A 16,695-nucleotide genomic window follows, 5' to 3' on the forward strand; every position below is an offset into this window, starting at 1 on the left:
TTCCAATCCATGGCAAAACAGCCTCCATACACCTGGGACTTGGGACCACATCAGAATAGCTTCTATGTGCTTTGTTTATCACACCAAGAGGCTCTTATGCAAAAACCTCCAGCCATCCCTTTCAGAGCAGTGCATCAGTTTGTATGCAGCACCAACCTCTAAGCAGAGGCATGCTGTTTGTATTCATAGAATCACAGAATGGTTTGGGTTGGAAGGGACTTTAAAGACCATCTAGTTCCAACTCCCCAGCCATGGGCAGGGACACCTTCCACTAGACCAGGTTGCTCAAAGCCTCATCCAGCCTGGCCTTGAATACTTCCAGGGATGGGGCTTCCACAGCTTCTCTGGACAACCTGTTCCAGTGCCTCACCACTCTCTCTGTGAAGAATTTCTTCCTGATATCTAATCTAAACCTCCCCACTTTCAATTTAAACCTATTACCCCTTGTCCTGTCACTACAGGCCCTTGTAAAAAGTCCCCCCCAGATTCCTTGTAGCCCCTTCAGGTACTGGAAGGCTGCAATAAGGTCTCCCCAGAGCCTCCTCTTCCCCAGGCTGAACAAGCCCAATTCTTTCAGCCTTCCAATTGCTGAGGAGGAGAGCATCGTTTGACACCACATATGGGCAAAATACTGCTGAGCCTGTCTTTGCTGACTTGTGGATTATCTTGCGCTGTCCAAATTGTACATGGTGGGGTGAAATATTTAACAGCATAGGGGTTCTGTAAGGGAATCCTCATGCAATCCATTTGAGCTATGAAAATGTCAGCCTTGTTCAGCGAAAGGGAATACGGCTTTTTATTCAAAAATTGATGAGCTCAAAAGTCCCGTCTCTTTGTGGAAGAAAAGTAGACACACTAAGCACGGGAAATAATGAGTCCATAGCTCTGCACCTGATCTGGGAGCTTTCTACAGGGTTTTTGTTTTGTTACTTGACTCTAGAACTATTTGTTAGATTTAGAAGTTCACAGCCTGGCTCTTAAACTGTCTAATCCTGCGGTGCTAAGTAGGAGCATGCAAATCAGCTTAGTAAACTATCTGAACACAAAACGTTAGACTCCTTATGGTATCTGGAGGGGCGCGATCACAAGATTGAGGCGATTGCTTTCTGTGGGCTCAGCTGTGCTAATCAGCAATGCGAAGGTGGGTTTCCCGTTTTCTCCCACTGCACCATTGCCCTGTAGAACATTGCTTTCACCTCCAGCTGGTTAGATTGCCCAGGGGACTAAAGATTTCCTCACTTCTCTACAGTGCTGTTATGCAGCAGGGTCAGACTGTTACCATCATTGTTAATTTATGGGCTAGGCACCCTGTGGAGTAATGTGAGACACCTTTTCCTTGCAGACTAGAAGAACCTATGCTTTTCCTTTGAATTTCCAATAGCAGGCAGCAGGGTTGTATTGGAGTGATGGAGGCTATGGGAGGACAACGTATATGCTGTTCATTTACAGCATTTGTACATCCTGAAACTGAAAAAAAAATCCACCTGTAATCCAGTTGCCACCTTTATACTGCCATGTGCCAATAATCCTCTCTTGTCCAGCACCTCTTCCTTAAAGGTGCTGCCTTGTTTGGTGTCATTCTGTGGTAATTACTGGCCAACTGTTGGGTACAGTTTTCTGTTACACCTAGGAGATGATTTATGTTTGTGTGGAGTACCCTCTGTGGCCAGGCAATTCTTTGCATTGCTTTGCACACTGGGCAGATGCCTGGAGAAGGCCTGGTGACAAGGAATCGCGATCCAGGACAGACAGGTCAGGGTTCATTGGAGAAGTTGCCTGGAGTCTGTCATACATGTAAAACAAAAATGATAAAACTAGCCTTTGTCTTACTGTTCACAGAGCCCGTCCCTGCTCTCTCCTCATGGCAACGAGACGGCTTAGACTCAGATGAGGCTCGCCTTTCCCCGCAGGCCGGACGCTTAATTCGCCAGCTTCTGGATGAGGACAGCGATCCTATGCTGTCCCCTCGCTTCTATGCCTATGGACAGAGCCAGCAGTACCTGGACGATACAGAAGTGCCTCCTTCCCCTCCCAATTCTCATTCCTTCATGAGGTGGGTTGTGATTTGCTGGTGCTGACTGGTGCACCCAGCTGTAAAGGGCTTGTACAGTTGCATCAAGCAACATCTGTTTGGATCACACACGCCAGATAGCTATACTGTGTTGGGTTTCAGTTTCTACTGACAGAAAACTATGTTTTTAGAGAAGTTCTTGCTAACGAATTGTTTGGGTTTGTGAATTAATATCTAGGGAGCTGCTGTTGCTGAAAAGAGGCAGTTACAGCCTCTCTTACTATCTGTCATTACAGACTAACAACATAGCTTTCTCACTTCTGTGGGATTTGCCTTTATTTACACAGTTTAAGTGGCCTTCTGTGCATGAAGATGTACTATGGCCGTTTGGATAAGCTCTTCCTGCAATCTCTGCTCTTGGCAGGAGGCGGAGTTCGTCTTTGGGATCTTATGAAGATGACAGAGAGGACCTTACCCCTGCACAACTCACCCGGAGGATTCAGGGACTGAAGAAAAAGATCAGGAGATTTGAGGACAAATTTGAAGAGGAGAGGAAATACAGAGTGAGTCTCTAGGAATTAAGCATTTGTATGGAGAGGTATGCATTAGCACCAAAGGGAAGGGACATCAGGGAAATCTGTCAAACATAAAGAAACAAACAAACATAAAGCTTTCGTAAGGGGATTTTAAAAAATAAAAAGCATCTGCCCCAAAAAAGAAAATGTGCATCCATACCAAAATTACCTTTCCAGACAGCACAAGAGAGCGCCTGATAAACTCATAGGATTTTGATTACTGCTTAAGACACACAATCAGTATGTAGGAATAGCTATGTTAAATTTACTCTTGTTTATTTATACATGTTCAGCTTGTGGGAAGCACAGCTGCACATCTCATTTGCATGATGGTAATCCCAGGACACCAGCACATTGCAGAGTAGGGAGAGCAGCCGCCTTTACTCCCTGAGCAAGGAACCACAGTCAAGTGCTGCTGAGCAGTAGCAGTGTACTGTACTCTAATTATTCCTGACATGCCCTTCTGATGCACAGAAAGCTTTTTAAGGAACTAAAGCTTTGCATGTGTGCATCTTTGTTGGTGATCTAAACCACAAAGAATTGTACTGAAAGGATCTTGCCTGCAGTAGAAAATGCTGGAAGAAATGCTCAGGGCTTGTTGTAGCCTTGTATTTGGGTTATTTCAGTGTCTTTGGATATAAGGCAGCCTTTGGTGTGGATACGTGCATTCTAATACTTCTCAAACTGTTCATGCTAGGCTTTCTCTATTCTGGAGGTGCCCCCCTGTTAGGAAACAATAGGCACAAGGATTCCAATGTGTCTGCCTCTCTGAGCCACTGCTACAACTTAATGTTTGCCATCAAACGTTTTGTGTTTTCTAAAAAGAAACTCAATCTCATGATGCCCCTAAGAAACAGTGTGTTGTGACAGGCAGGAGCAATTAAAGCAAGGTCTGAAATGAACTGGTGCAGGAACCCATGCTCTATGCTGAGTCCAAATTCAGTTGTACCTCTTTTATGGCACACAGTTGTTTCAGTGGGTCTCTCCTGTTGGTTTAACACAGATTCAGCATGACTCTTCTTTCCTCCCAGCCTTCCCACAGCGACAAAGCAGCCAACCCTGAAGTGCTCAAATGGACAAATGATTTGGCCAAATTCCGAAAGCAACTTAAAGGTGAGCAGCCACCACTGGTGCACCTCTGGGGGCAGCGTGACTCTGCCTCGTTGAAGTTTGATGTTAGGCAGTGGTCCTGCCACTGTCGCGTTTTAAAAAAGAGAAATTACTCATCTTCCCCTGAATATCCCCATTTAGAGTCAAAGCTGAAGATATCGGAGGAAGACCTTGGCCCTGTTGTGCGTCAGCGGAGCAACACGCTCCCCAAGAGCTTTGGCTCTCAGCTCGAAAAGGACGAGGACAAGAAGCAAGACCTGTCAGATAAATCTGCCAAGCCTGCTGTGGAAGCGACCCTTGAGTCTATCCAGAAGAAGCTTCAGGAAAAACGAACAGAGACAAACCGACCTGAAGATATTAAGGTATGATGTAGACAGGTCAGATTTAGGCTTTTAAGTATACGCAGGTAGTTTGTGGCTGTGCAGTCACTTGTGAAAGCCCTGTGGTGTTCTGTGTTTTGTTACAAAAGTCTACAACCTTTACTGCTGGCTCACTTGCTTTAGTTTCTTTCCCTCTGCCTTTAGTATCTGATTGTTTTTTCCAGAGCTCAGTTTCTGTTGAATGTCATTGTGTGTTCTTTTTCTGTTCGTTCCATATTCCAAGTAATATTTCTGAATTACTGCAATATTTCCTGCCCTGTATTTGGCTATTTCTGTTGTTATGTCCAAAAGCTTTTGGCAAATTCTGAGTCTTACCAGTGATTCTGGAGATCTGGTCATCTGTTTCCTTCTACCTCACTCCAAAGCTGAATGCTTTTCTCTTGGGGCATTTTATCACTGCTCTTCAGAGTTTCACATTGAGCTTTGATAGCTGCTGCAATCTCTGCGGGTTATCAGCAGGGAGGTCTTTGTGTCTGATGTTGCTAGTTCCTGATGTTTGGGCAGCCTTGTAAGTGAAGTCCTTGAGTCTGCTGACATGTAAAATGTGCAGTGCTTTGTAAGCGGGCAGACAGTATTATCTTTGTTTACTAGATCAGAAGAAGAAGATGATAAACACACTCTGTGTTTTGGCTGTTTTCTGACAGTAGCACGAGTCCATAGCCTGGCTGTTTTAAGATGGTCTGTGATACTATTTTGTGGTGTGATAGGGAGAGAAGGCTCCGTGTCAGGCAAGTTCAGTGGGGGAACTCTGGCAAACTTAGTTAGGGAGGTGTTCTCCAACTGTCTGCCCTTTTTTTGGCTTGGTCTCCTCAGACTGTCTGCCAGAGCTTTTCTCTCCATAGCAGAACTGGCAGAAGGAGATGGTTTGACTGCATTTCAGATCTTGGTAAAGTGTATGTGTGGCAGTCAAAGCAAAGATGGCAAGCTTTGCAAGAGGTACTGGAGCTTGTCTCAGATTTGGAGAAAAAGAAAGAACATTCATTTTGTTGTAGAATTTACAGTTTGGATTATAACTGAGAAAGAGCGACCTTCATTAAAAGTTGCATACTGTTATTTTTTTCAAAGCACACCGATAATTGATAAATCCCCCTTAGGTACATAAAATACCTTCATATGCAAAGTTTTGTATGGTTTAATCTGCCTGTATTGTGCATGGGGTGTCACTCACATTGACAGTCTCCTTGGCAATATCGCTGGGAAGCGGGGACTGGAAGGCAGAGATGAGTCTTCAAAACATTAATGATAAAATGACATGACTTTGTTTAGGCCACAAATCAGTATTGTTTGAGCCCAGAAATCTGACACTTGTTCTTCCTCCTCTCTCTCTGTGCCACTGTTCACAGGACATGACAAGAGATCAGATAGCAGCTGAAAAAGTGGCTCTTCAAAAAGCTTTGCTGTACTACGAAAGCATTCATGGCAGACCGGTATGTACAGCAGCATTTTTTTTTCCAAATACACCTTTATATGTCTCTGTCTGTGGTAAATGGTCCCCCTGATGCTCCTTTGAAGTCAGTCACTAGAACGGCTTGCCCTTCAAACCGCACATGCGTGCTCTCATGCAGCTCCCCAATCCGTCGCTGGTGCTGAGGAGCCCGTTCTCAGAAGGCGACGTTGGCACGCAGCGCTGGGCTTGGCGGATACCTCTAGGACCAGGCCTACAGGCTGAATGAGGCTGCATATGGATTGTTTTGGCATCACACTCACCAGGATCCACAGGCACCCAGTTTGTAGCCCAGCAGTCTCACCAGCTTTGCCAGGAATGTGGTCTGCACGGGAATAGCTGTGTGTGGTTCCCCATCCCACCAGGAGTTTTGTCATGTGCTAGTGTTAATTGCTGTCTGGGAAAGCAGGTGTGTGTACGCTGCTCCTTCTTAGAGGAGCTGCAGAGTGCTTCTCCCGGCACCTTGCCATTTGCAGGGAGTCACCTGCACTTTGCTATTATTCCCCTGAGAAATGAGTGGGTTTTTCCACGTGCCAGTGGAAGTGACTGGCATGAGGTTTCTTGCACGTTTGATCTTAACAATTCTCTGTCTTCAAAAATGATTTTTCTTTAAGTATTGTGTCCTCTTGATCCCTCCCGTGGCAGGAAAACGGTGGCTTCCATGTCACCAAGTTGGCTTTGTATGAATCTCTGTTCCTCTTTCACTCATGACATTATAATCTTTGCTACTAGCTGTATAGGTGAAGTAACTTAATTTCTGTGGCGCTAATCCCTTGAGCGGTGGCTTGGAAGCGGCAAATGACTGCTTATAAGGAGTACTTGATTAGTGCAGCTGACAAATCTGTCATTCCGCTGCTGCGTGGGATTCCTGATCTCTTCCTTCCTCTTGCTCCTGGGTTATTTCCTCCTTTGTCCATTGTTTTTAAAAAAGGCTCGCTAACTTATTTAAATGCCTTCATGAAGTGCTGATATTGCACAGTTGCATATACCAGCAACTGAACACAGCATAGTTGTGTAAGAGGACCCGCAGTTTTGTGTAAAACAGTAAAAGGCCAGCACAAGGGAATCCACTTAACCTTCCCTGTCCTCTCCGTGAGCCTGAGGCTGCCGTGGCTGCTTTTGCAGTGATAGAAATCAACAGGTAGCATCTCGCTGAAGTGAACTCCTGTAAACCTGTTTAAAAAGAGAACAAGCCCAGAGCATAGCTTGTCAGCATACCTTTGGGGTTTTTGCTTCCCCTTCTGATGCTTTATTTATACAACCACTTTTTAATTTGTTTGGTTTTAAGTAAGCACTCTATACCTAGCAACACTGAACTGCACGGCAAGGAAGACTGCAGCTGGTCAGCTTCTGCTGTTCCCAGCTCCTGGCACTGCAGCAGTGGAAAAATACTGAGAGCTTGAGGAGAATGGGGATAGTTCCGCCAAGTTTTTTTTTTTTTCTTTCCTCCTTAAAGATATTTAACTAAACAAGAAAAACAATGGAGCCCAGATTTATTGTGCAACTGGGTCTCTCTGCACCAGTGATAGATGAACCTGTAAAGGTGGAACTGAACTGTTTTAGTCAAGCCAAAAAGGCCATCTCTACAGAAATTCTCAAGCTGCTCTAACAATGCAGGCAATGGTCTCTTCCTCAGCTGCTGCTCCTTGGCCATGTGGAGTGTGCCCCAGAGTTGTGTCAAAGGCTCCATTATTCCAACAGTCTCTTTTTGCATTTTGATGTTCTCCCAAAATATACATGGGTTTTGCTGGTAGTACTTATGTTTACCAAGTGAGACAGTTTGCCCATGTGCTAAACATTTTCTTTCAGAATCTGCTTTCTGTTAAGTTTGCTGGTGTATGAGTAGAGGGCTGACTCAGGCCCCATATGCTTAACTTTCAATGCCTAAATTAATTCTATGTGTTATTCCTCCATACTGATACTCAGACACCGAAGCATGTCATTTATTTTTTCCATTCTTCAACATACCTAAAGATTTTTTGCCCATTCCAAGGCTTACGTTTATTTTTATGCACAGAACAGTGCTATTTATTGACTTTGAAATGTCCTTAATTGAAGGTTTGGTTCTCAGCCTCAGCATAGTTTCTTTTTTTTTTTTTAAGTAACAGACTGTCTGAGCCAACAGTAGTGCTGTGCCTCCTATTCTACTAACTGCTAACCTAGTAAAACTAGGAATAATATAATATAGGCCTCCCAGTTTCTCCAGTTGTATGCTTGATGGATTGCAGAGAAACATCCAAAGTTGTAGGCAGCTCTCTAGCCAGTATAATTGAATGCAGACACATCAGTAGCAAACCCAATACAGAGAGGGCTGAGCGAATTGTTTGGTGCTGCTCACACCCCTCTCATCTGTGCGAGCTGCTTACTCAGCGAACAGCAGCTTGAGGCTGTTGTTGGGTATTGGAGCCCAGCTGTGCTCTGGAGGTGTGGGATATACTGGGCCCTAGAGCTCAAACTGCCCATCTCTGCCCCTTGTCAGGCTTGGGGGTGTTTGCACTGAACCCAGAAAAGAATAAAAAAGGTCTTCTCTCTTCTTCCTCCCTGTTCATTTGCCCCCAGCATAGGAAATAGGCTTGGTTATCAGGAGGAAGATGTTACCTCCACATTCTTAGAGTTCACCCCTGCCAGTCCCACTGGCAATACTTACAGCTCTTCTGCACCTTGCAAACCAACACCCTCTCCTGCTCTGGAGGGAGGATGTGAAAGCTTTAGAAAGCTTACTCCAGTGAAAGTCAACTGCAGACAAAGCAAGACTTAAAAATTCCTCCCTGTCTCAAGCTGCATTCCCTTTGCATTCCCTTTCCTCCTGTTTCTGTTGTAGAAGGGGAATCTTTACAAAGCTCGCTAGGGTTTACACTGTTGATTTTGATTTTTACATGGTAGCTGTTCAGATGGTCTGGTAATTAGCAGCAGTAACAAGCCTTTAAGATAGGCATGACAGCAGAGTCACTTAAAGCTTCCCCTCATAAGAGCTTTATAATCTAAAGTCAGACAAAATGTCTAATGACAGGACAGTCATAGGATGTGGGTCAGACAGTGCTGAATACAAAGAGAGATGATGATCAGGTTGGTTCTGCCGAGTAGTTTGTTTGTTTTCTAACCCTGCTGTAACAAAACACTAAAGACATAAAACCTGACTTCCTCAGAACTAGTACTTACTTGGACAGACCTTTGCTTTCCCACACTAGCTACTGCCTGTTAGGTCTTCCCTTCTCCTGCGTTGCCAGTACTGCTGAGATTTACAGCTTAGCTTGGATCTGAAAGAAAACCAGAAATGAACACTTGCAGTTTGTAACACACTGAGGAGGGAGCACAATTACACTGAGGAGGGAGCACAACACGCAGCTCGGAGGAGTGGAATGAGGGACAGAGCGATGTAAGGAAGGCTTGGGGTGGGCATCACAGCACTGTTTTGTCTTCTCTATGCCACACTGCCCTGGCACCTTCATCCCTTCTCAGCTCTGTGGTGAGGTTGCTAGGAGGAGGGTTGGAGTGTGGAGGTTAAGGGCTTAAAAAGATGAAGAACTGCAGGCTTGGACAAGAAATTCAGAGGAATAGCAAAGCCACAAAGTCAGCTTTTGTGAAATCTTACTTTAACCTACCCTGAGAAAGTCTCCTTACATTGGAGTATCCAGTCATTGCAGCTCCTTTCTCTTTTGGTGGGCCATAAACACTGTTACTGAGGTCTCAGCCACCAGAATAAGGGTGGGGAACCTCATGTTCTGTCTTATGGTAGGTGTGATTACAGGCACAGACTGCTGCCTCCATGGGTCACTTCATGCTCTGGCCATAAGATCCCGGAGTTGGTCATTTAAACCACTTGCGTTACTCATTTCAGGGTTAATGCTGCTAGCCTGTCATCCTCAGGAAATTCCCTTCAGGCCCCCTCTGACTAACAGCAGTCACAGGCACGTGCATCGTAGAGTGGAGTATGCCTGACAGGCTTCATGGCTCTCGCTGCTTTTTCCTTTTCAGGTTACCAAAAATGAACGACAGGTGATGAAGCCGTTGTACGACAGGTATCGCTTGGTCAAGCAGATCCTCTCCAGAGCCAACACCATCCCTATCATTGTGAGTAGTGCATTCTTTTGGGGGCCGTTTTGAGCTGAGGAAGTGGGAATCGCCACACTTTTGATACAACACGCTCACTAAGGCCAAGTCCCAACCTCCCTTACAGCTCAGAGACCAAGCAAATGAGTCAGTCAGTGACACGCACCATATGCTGAAGTCGGGCCAAGCTGGCCAGGGGGGTCTAGTGTCCACCCATGAGCCACGTCTCGCCTTGTGTTCTTTCTCCTCTTTCCATTGGGCTGCTGCTGTTACTCCATCATCTTGTGTTTGGCTACAGCCTCACTTCCCTTTCCTTACCAACCCACTCTGAGCTGTAGGTCTTCCATGCTGCTTGGTTACACAGGATTGTGTGTCAGGAACAGAGACTTGCGTGGATCCCACAGGAGATACCAATCTCCTTGGCTGAGAGAAGGGGCCAGCAGTCTCCTGGCACTTCATTCATGTTAGAGATCCTGGATATTTCCTCATTCAAGGTGGTGCTTTGGCAAGGAGGCACTGCTACCAGCAAGGAATCCAGTGCACCACTCTGGGGAGCAAATGCACCGTCTCTAATTTTAGACAACTTGTGTAGGCTGCTTTTTAAAAATTATTTGATCTAAAAAATACACCCAGAATACTTTTAGCCTGTCTGTGGGAGAGAATTGTTCTCTCGTGGTTCCTGTTTACTGTGTCTGCCATGTCTGATCCTTCACTATTTTGCTGTTCCCAAGCAGCACTCGTGTCCCGGCCGCTTTTTGTGGAGTCAGTGATGTGAACGGGCTGGCACAGCATGGCTCAGTGCAGGCACGCTGAGAAGGGGGGGTTTCCACAAGTAGTGGGAGGTGGTCCTGCATTTAAAACAAGACATAAAGCGCTTCCTCCTTCAACGGGCAAAGTACTCCCCAAAACGCGTGCTGTGAAGGCGGCACTGGCCATCAGGGAAGAAAGCACGTAGCTGCACGTGGGCAGTTCAGCGCAAAAGCTCTCAAAAGAGCTTGGCCCCTGTTTGGTCACAAAACTGAAATTGCGCAGTGGCTAGCAGAGGAGAGACCGGACTGGCTTTCCCCAGCCCCTTGAGCAAGAACAGCGAGAGGCTCGTGCAGAGGCAGGCTACATCTGACAATCCATCTCTGCGTCGTTAGGCACTTCCGTGGGATATGAGGCTCCTGGAAAGCAAGCCTGGAGAGCTAGCTGGGCTTACACTGTAGCTCTGAGAGCCAACCAAATGCTGTGTGTGTGCATGGGCCTCGGGCTGGGATTGTTTTCTTGTGGCCCTTGCTTTGTAATTTCTCCCTAGCTAGTATTCCAGCACCCAAGCTTTTTTTTCCTAGAAGTGTTTGGCAGCGGTGTCCCTTGCTAAGCAGCATCCTGAGAGAAAACAGCCCAAGGTTCAGGGGGGTGGCAGGCATGTTTTTCTTCCTTAAGAAACAGACTTCTCCCGATGGTCCAGCGATGAGCTGAGAGTGAATGTGTGGGCGAGAATGAGCTGAGCGTAGGTGGTGGAGGAGAAAGGGGTTCATAATGTAATATACTTGTTAACACCTGTCACAGGGTTCCCCCTCCAGCAAGCGGAGAAGCCCTTTGCTGCAGCCAATTATCGAGGGCGAAACAGCTTCCTTCTTCAAGGAGATAAAGGTGAAGACCTCCAGCTGCTAACTAATTGCTCAGTTTGCATCAATTTTCCCCTTATACCAATGAAAGAGAATGATTGGTTGATTTTTTTTTCATCAGTGTTAATTTTTTTGCAGTGTCCTCCTGAAAAATCAGTAGCTGCGTTAAGCCTCGCCAGTTCTGATCAAATTATTCCCTTGTTGTAGATAAGACTACAGTATTTCCTTGGCTTTGCTTTTTTTCCCATCCTTCTCCTTCCCTGTCCACCTGCACATATTTTATTTTGCTTAAAAAAAGAAATAAATCACAATTACCTTCGTACCTTGCTTTTTTCTTGCTTTCCTCCTTTCTTTTTAATGACACTAACCTGTTCTGCGGTAGCTTCTCTCACTCCAAAGCTCTGTGGCTTGCACACAGCACCGTGGCAGGAATGAGCTCTCACAAAACTAACGCTCGCACGTGGAGCCAACCGGAGCACTTACGGGATCCTTGCCTACTCCCACTCACGTGCTTGTTTTATCCAGGGCTCTTTGTCACCACCTTGTGAAGGGTATTTCTGATCGAGCCACGTGAGGTCCGATTAGGATGGCAGGACCGTTGTTTCTTTCTTGTGCTGCTGTGGGGTCGTAATTCTCGGTGGCCAAGACTGCGACGATATTGGGCCCTCTTGCCCTAGGAAGGAGGAAAGTCCCGTGGTTGACCAGGACGCGCAGCGTGGAGCCGGGCCCTGGCTTGCTTTCGTTACCCTTGGGCTGTAAGAGGGGGAAGACGTGCTTCAGCAAGCTTGGGTCATTGGTCCGTTATCCGAGTCTGGTTAATGGTGTAAATACTGCACACCTAGACATCCAGAGCACTGCCTGTCTTGATGGGCCCCTGACTTTGTTGGGTTTCTTTATTGTGGTTGGGAGCTTTTTTTGAAGCATTTGAGAGTTGGATAAAAGCTTGAAAGGTGATTTGAGGTGAAGCCTTACCAAGTGTTTGGGTACAATATCTTGAATATTGTCTGGATCAAAAAAAATCATTGGGAAGGTTGTTTGCTAGGTGTGATGATGATGGAATACTCTGGAGATTTTCTCTTTGTAACTCTGGAAAATTTAAATGATTGCCTGAAGATCCAAGCCGGTGCAACCCAAGTAGATCTGGTCAATAAGATCATTCTGGTTCGAGGTGTAAATGCCAGTGCAGGTTTAAAAGAAGATTCCCGTGTGAGACTCGTTTAAAGCAAAGGCCTTAGATGGCCATTGAGTTAGAGTTCTCGCTAAGAATCCTTTTAATCCGCTCCCTCATTTTAAACAGCCAAGTGCTTTACGAGGTCTTGTGACAGCCAGGTGTACTGTTTTGGCACTGAGCTCTAAACAAGTGAAATTTCTACGCTTTCTTTTCCTCCCATGGGCTTCTGTTGGCAGGAGGCTCGCTCCTGAGCTCTGGGCCAGGGCAATCCTTGCTGGCTTGGGCAGCGCGCTGGTGCCCTGGTGTGGGGCATGTGAGGCAGGCACGTGGCGTCGATGGGGGAGCCGCATTGCATCTGTCCTCGAGAGCAGTTTGTCATGCTGCTTATGGAAATTGTCCCTTTCCTTTCTCTCCAGCAGTGGGGACTGGTAAATGGCAGTGAGCAATGGTGTGTCCCCCCCCCACAGCCCAGCCTGAACTTGTTTGCAGGGTTTAAGGACGATACGTGCCTGCTGATGTATGCCTTTCATTTAAGCCACTTACATCTGGAGACATGGCCGTAGCTAATCATGTGCCAAATACTGCTTTAACTTTCACAAGCTCCCTGCAGATTTTCCTGAGATGTTTCCAAACTTCTCTGTATCTTTTATTATTATTATTACTCCAAACTTCTCCCCGGCTAATCTTTTTTTCCCATCCTCAGACCTCCGTCTTGGTTGTAATTCTCAGCCTGTGGCTTTGCACTGCATTTCCACGGCTTAGAGCTTGAGCATAAGAAGAGAACTCTGGGCAAACTCTGATTTTGTGTAAATGTATGTGTTTATAAATCATTGACTTTGAGGATTTAATGGGACTATGCCAGGTCCTAATGTTACTCTCTCCCTTTTTGCTTGAAATACGGGAGTAATCTCTTGGGAATACTTGAACTGTTCACAAGGAATCGCCTGGAAAAAAGTAAAGAAAATGGCTTCTTTTGATCCCAGTGCAACAATACATTTTTGCATACACTTGAAGACTTGAGTGACAGTAGCCCTCAAAAGCTTTTAAAGATATGCACGTGCTTAGATCCTTCCTGGCTAGAGTTACGTGGTTGTAAAATAAACATATATCATAGAATCATAGAATAGTTTGGGTTGGAAGGGACCTTAAAGATCATCCAGTTCCAACCGACTTACTGTCCATGATGGCCCATGATGGCATTTATTGCCTTCCTCTAATGCTCATGCCTCATGCCTTATATTAAGGTTGAAAACTGCCTTCTAGAAAAATCTCTGTAAGAGAAAACTGGGCCTTGTTCCATGATAATCCAAATGATTTCTGGGCTGTGTTGCAGGACAAGCCCTATGTTTGAGAATGCTGTGAATGAGCAAGTACCAGGTGCAGCAGAGACTTTCGAATCTTGGGCCTGTAAAGTTTGCAGAAAAAAATTTGAAAACAACCCATTTTTGCTTTGGGGAAATTGCACCAGGCAGAGCGTTCCCATTCCAATTTCTAGTGTATTTCAGCTAAATGGTGCAGAGCTGATGGGGGGAGCACGTTAGCAACAGCAGGCCTTGTACAGTTGGTCATCCCACCTTTGGGCCATTGAAGGGGTGATCTGAGCTCAGTGTTGGATGTGACTGTCCCTGTGTTTGAGCTCTTGAATTCAGCTGTTAGAGAGAGCTGTTGAGCTGTGTCTGTTGGACAATACTGCCTGTTCTAACCTGGCCATCTGTGTGCTGGCAGGTCTGTTTGCAGGGCAAGGTAGAGGATGGCTGGGATGCCTTAGACAATATGCTTAATGCCTGTAAGTCATCTTATTTACATCAGAATACCTAAATTAAACGAAGCAACAGGTTGCTAGGAACCCCGGGTATTTTTCACAGATTCACAGAGTGGCAGGGGTTGGAAGGGACCCCTAGAGATCATCTAGTCCAACCCCCCTGCCCGAGCAGGAAACCCCCCTGCCAGATCAGGACTCCACTCCGGTTTGTTCCCTTGGGTCTCCTTAACCAATCTGAGTTGGTGGTTGCAGTTTCTCTGACGTGCTTGGGGTATGGGGTGTCTTACTGGTGGTCTTCTGGTGTCTGTGTTGCTTAGCAATGAAAGTGCTTGCTCTGCCTATCCACTTCTGTTCCCCGGTGCATGCGGTGACAGGCGGTACCCGTTCCTGAGAAGGGAGGCAGTAACCTACACTGTTATGGGGGTGCTCTGTCCCTCTGTAGGAGGAAGAGGAGGGGTCTGAGGAGGACAGCAACGTGAAGCCAGATTTCACCATTACCATGAAAACAGATTTCAACGTGCGTAGCTTCCTGGATCAACTAGAAGATGATGCCGACGGCTTTGTATCCCCGGTGGACGATAAGATGCCATCTAGGAGCAATCAGGATATGGGGCTTTCAAATCTCCATGAAGCATCCATGTATGTTGACTTCGCAGGCAACTTCAAAAAGTTATTTCTTGCTAAGATAACATTTTATTTTTCAGTAAAGTGTCTGGGTTTTGGGTTTTTTTTTTCCATTTATGATTTGAGCCAGAAGATTTTGTGCGCTATTTTTAAATGCAGTAGACCCTCATATGACGGGGTTTGGGAAGAATCTACTTTGTCCTGATACTGATATTTGACTTGTGCATCTTTGGATTCTAGCACTAAATAGTAGCTCCACTTCACCAGCAGCAAGCCCTTGTCATGAAAACAGCCCTGTACTCTACGAGGTTTTTCAGGTTGTGGAGAGGTCAAGCTGACATACCTTTGCTGCTTTCAAGCAGCCAAGTCTGGTGCCAGCACACGTAGGTGGTAGCCTTAAGCTGTGAGCATTGGATCTTGAGCCTATAAAAGCTGCCAAAACCAGACCCATCTTCAGCAAGTAAGTTTCGTGGCTGTTAGTGGTGAATCGTGACATGCACACTTGGCCTCCTTGGAGGCTTCAGCCTCTTCAGTTCAGCTGCTGAGCTGAATTCAGAGTAGCATCAGGTTGGCAGAGCTGCTTGCAGGAGCAGCTCCATTGCCCGGCATAGGTACAAACACACATTTGTAGATTTACCGTATGTTTCCTGTTATAATTGTGTGAGTGTGTATAATCTTGTTTATGTTTAAACTCAACAGCCCTGAGCTCTTAGAGCAGCTGCAAGAAGTCAGGGAAGCGAAAAAGCAAATCAGAAAAAAATTGAGAGACTTTGAAGATAACTTTTTCCGACAAAACGGAAGGTAATAATTTCTCAGCCATCTGTCCTTCAGCTGCTTTTCATGTTTGGTGTCTACAAACACCACCCAGTATGGAGAGTTACCTGAATTCCCTAGTACATATTTCTTCGTCATCATCCTGAGTGCTTTACCCGCATTCATTACAGTTGCCCATTGGGAAGAATTACTGCCCCCACCACCCCAAAGGACTTCAGGGACCACAGACTCTTTGAAAACTGTCTTAGGACAAGCAGTGGGAAGCAGAAGTCCAGATTGTGAACATCCAGCTGCCTCTAGCACAACTGACAGGAGGGATGGGAGAGTTTCTCACCGATAGAACAGCTGGGGAGTTTCCTAGTGGCGTATGTTCAGATTTCTGCCCTCTTCTTGCTTGTCTGTGAGGTGTTAAGATTCCAGTTTAACAAGGGTTTCTGCTTTCGTGTAGCTGGGTTTATTGTTTTCAGAAAATGTCCCTCCTTAATGAGCTGATAGAACGTTTCAGTTTAACTAGTAAATTATCTTACTGGTTTCTTGCCACCAGCCATCATCCTCAGAGGTGCTTGTAAAATCACTAAAACTGTACAAGTTTCATGTAAGCTGAGAAGTCTGAGCAGATACCATCTTCCTTTTCACAAGGGTGCCTGTTTGTGTAAGCGATGTGGTGCCAGGCCAGGAGCAGCTGTACCTCATTCTGCCACGCTAGCAGGCTGACATTCAGGGGGCTCCTGTCTCAGCTGCCGTGTAGAGGCTGGCAGTTTGAGAAGCAGGGTTTGCTTCAGATATGGCTTTGCGTTTGGAACCGCGGGATCGTCTTCAGCCTCGATACGCAAGCGTCCCATGCTTCGTTGGAGTAGTTTGTTTGCCCCTCTTTGTGGTTTGGGTTGGGTTTTTTTTTTTTTTATTCCCCTCTCAAAGGATCAAATGTTGGTTTTGTTCCCTGATGGGGAATGGAGGAGGGGAGCTGCTTTGTAGGTCTTGCTGGGGACGGAGGGAGGCTGCTGGGGGAAGTCGTCCTGTGACAGAAAGCCTCATGATCTGCTTTCGCTCCCACTAGGAACGTGCAGAAAGAAGACCGTACTCCCATGGCTGAAGAGTACAATGAATACAAGCAGATTAAGGCCAAGCTGAGGCTCCTGGAGGTCCTCATCAGTAAAAGAGATATTAGCTCCAAGATCATGTAA

The 16,695-nt window shown here is 46.0% G+C and overlaps 1 protein-coding gene across 1 annotated transcript in view; it reads left to right on the plus strand.

Annotated features, from left to right (window-relative positions):
• Positions 1–16,695, plus strand: part of LOC104504548 (protein FAM13A-like) — a 37,886-nt gene extending 21,191 nt beyond the window's left edge. The window contains 10 exon segments of the mRNA XM_010152271.1: positions 1,840–2,053; positions 2,436–2,574; positions 3,618–3,699; positions 3,838–4,058; positions 5,420–5,503; positions 9,496–9,591; positions 11,122–11,205; positions 14,556–14,752; positions 15,437–15,538; positions 16,569–16,695. Coding sequence (XP_010150573.1) covers positions 1,840–2,053; positions 2,436–2,574; positions 3,618–3,699; positions 3,838–4,058; positions 5,420–5,503; positions 9,496–9,591; positions 11,122–11,205; positions 14,556–14,752; positions 15,437–15,538; positions 16,569–16,695 — 1,346 coding nt within the window.

Source organism: Eurypyga helias, unplaced genomic scaffold (assembly GCF_000690775.1).
Source record: "Eurypyga helias isolate BGI_N326 unplaced genomic scaffold, ASM69077v1 scaffold13645, whole genome shotgun sequence".
NCBI classification, from domain to species: domain Eukaryota; kingdom Metazoa; phylum Chordata; class Aves; order Eurypygiformes; family Eurypygidae; genus Eurypyga; species Eurypyga helias.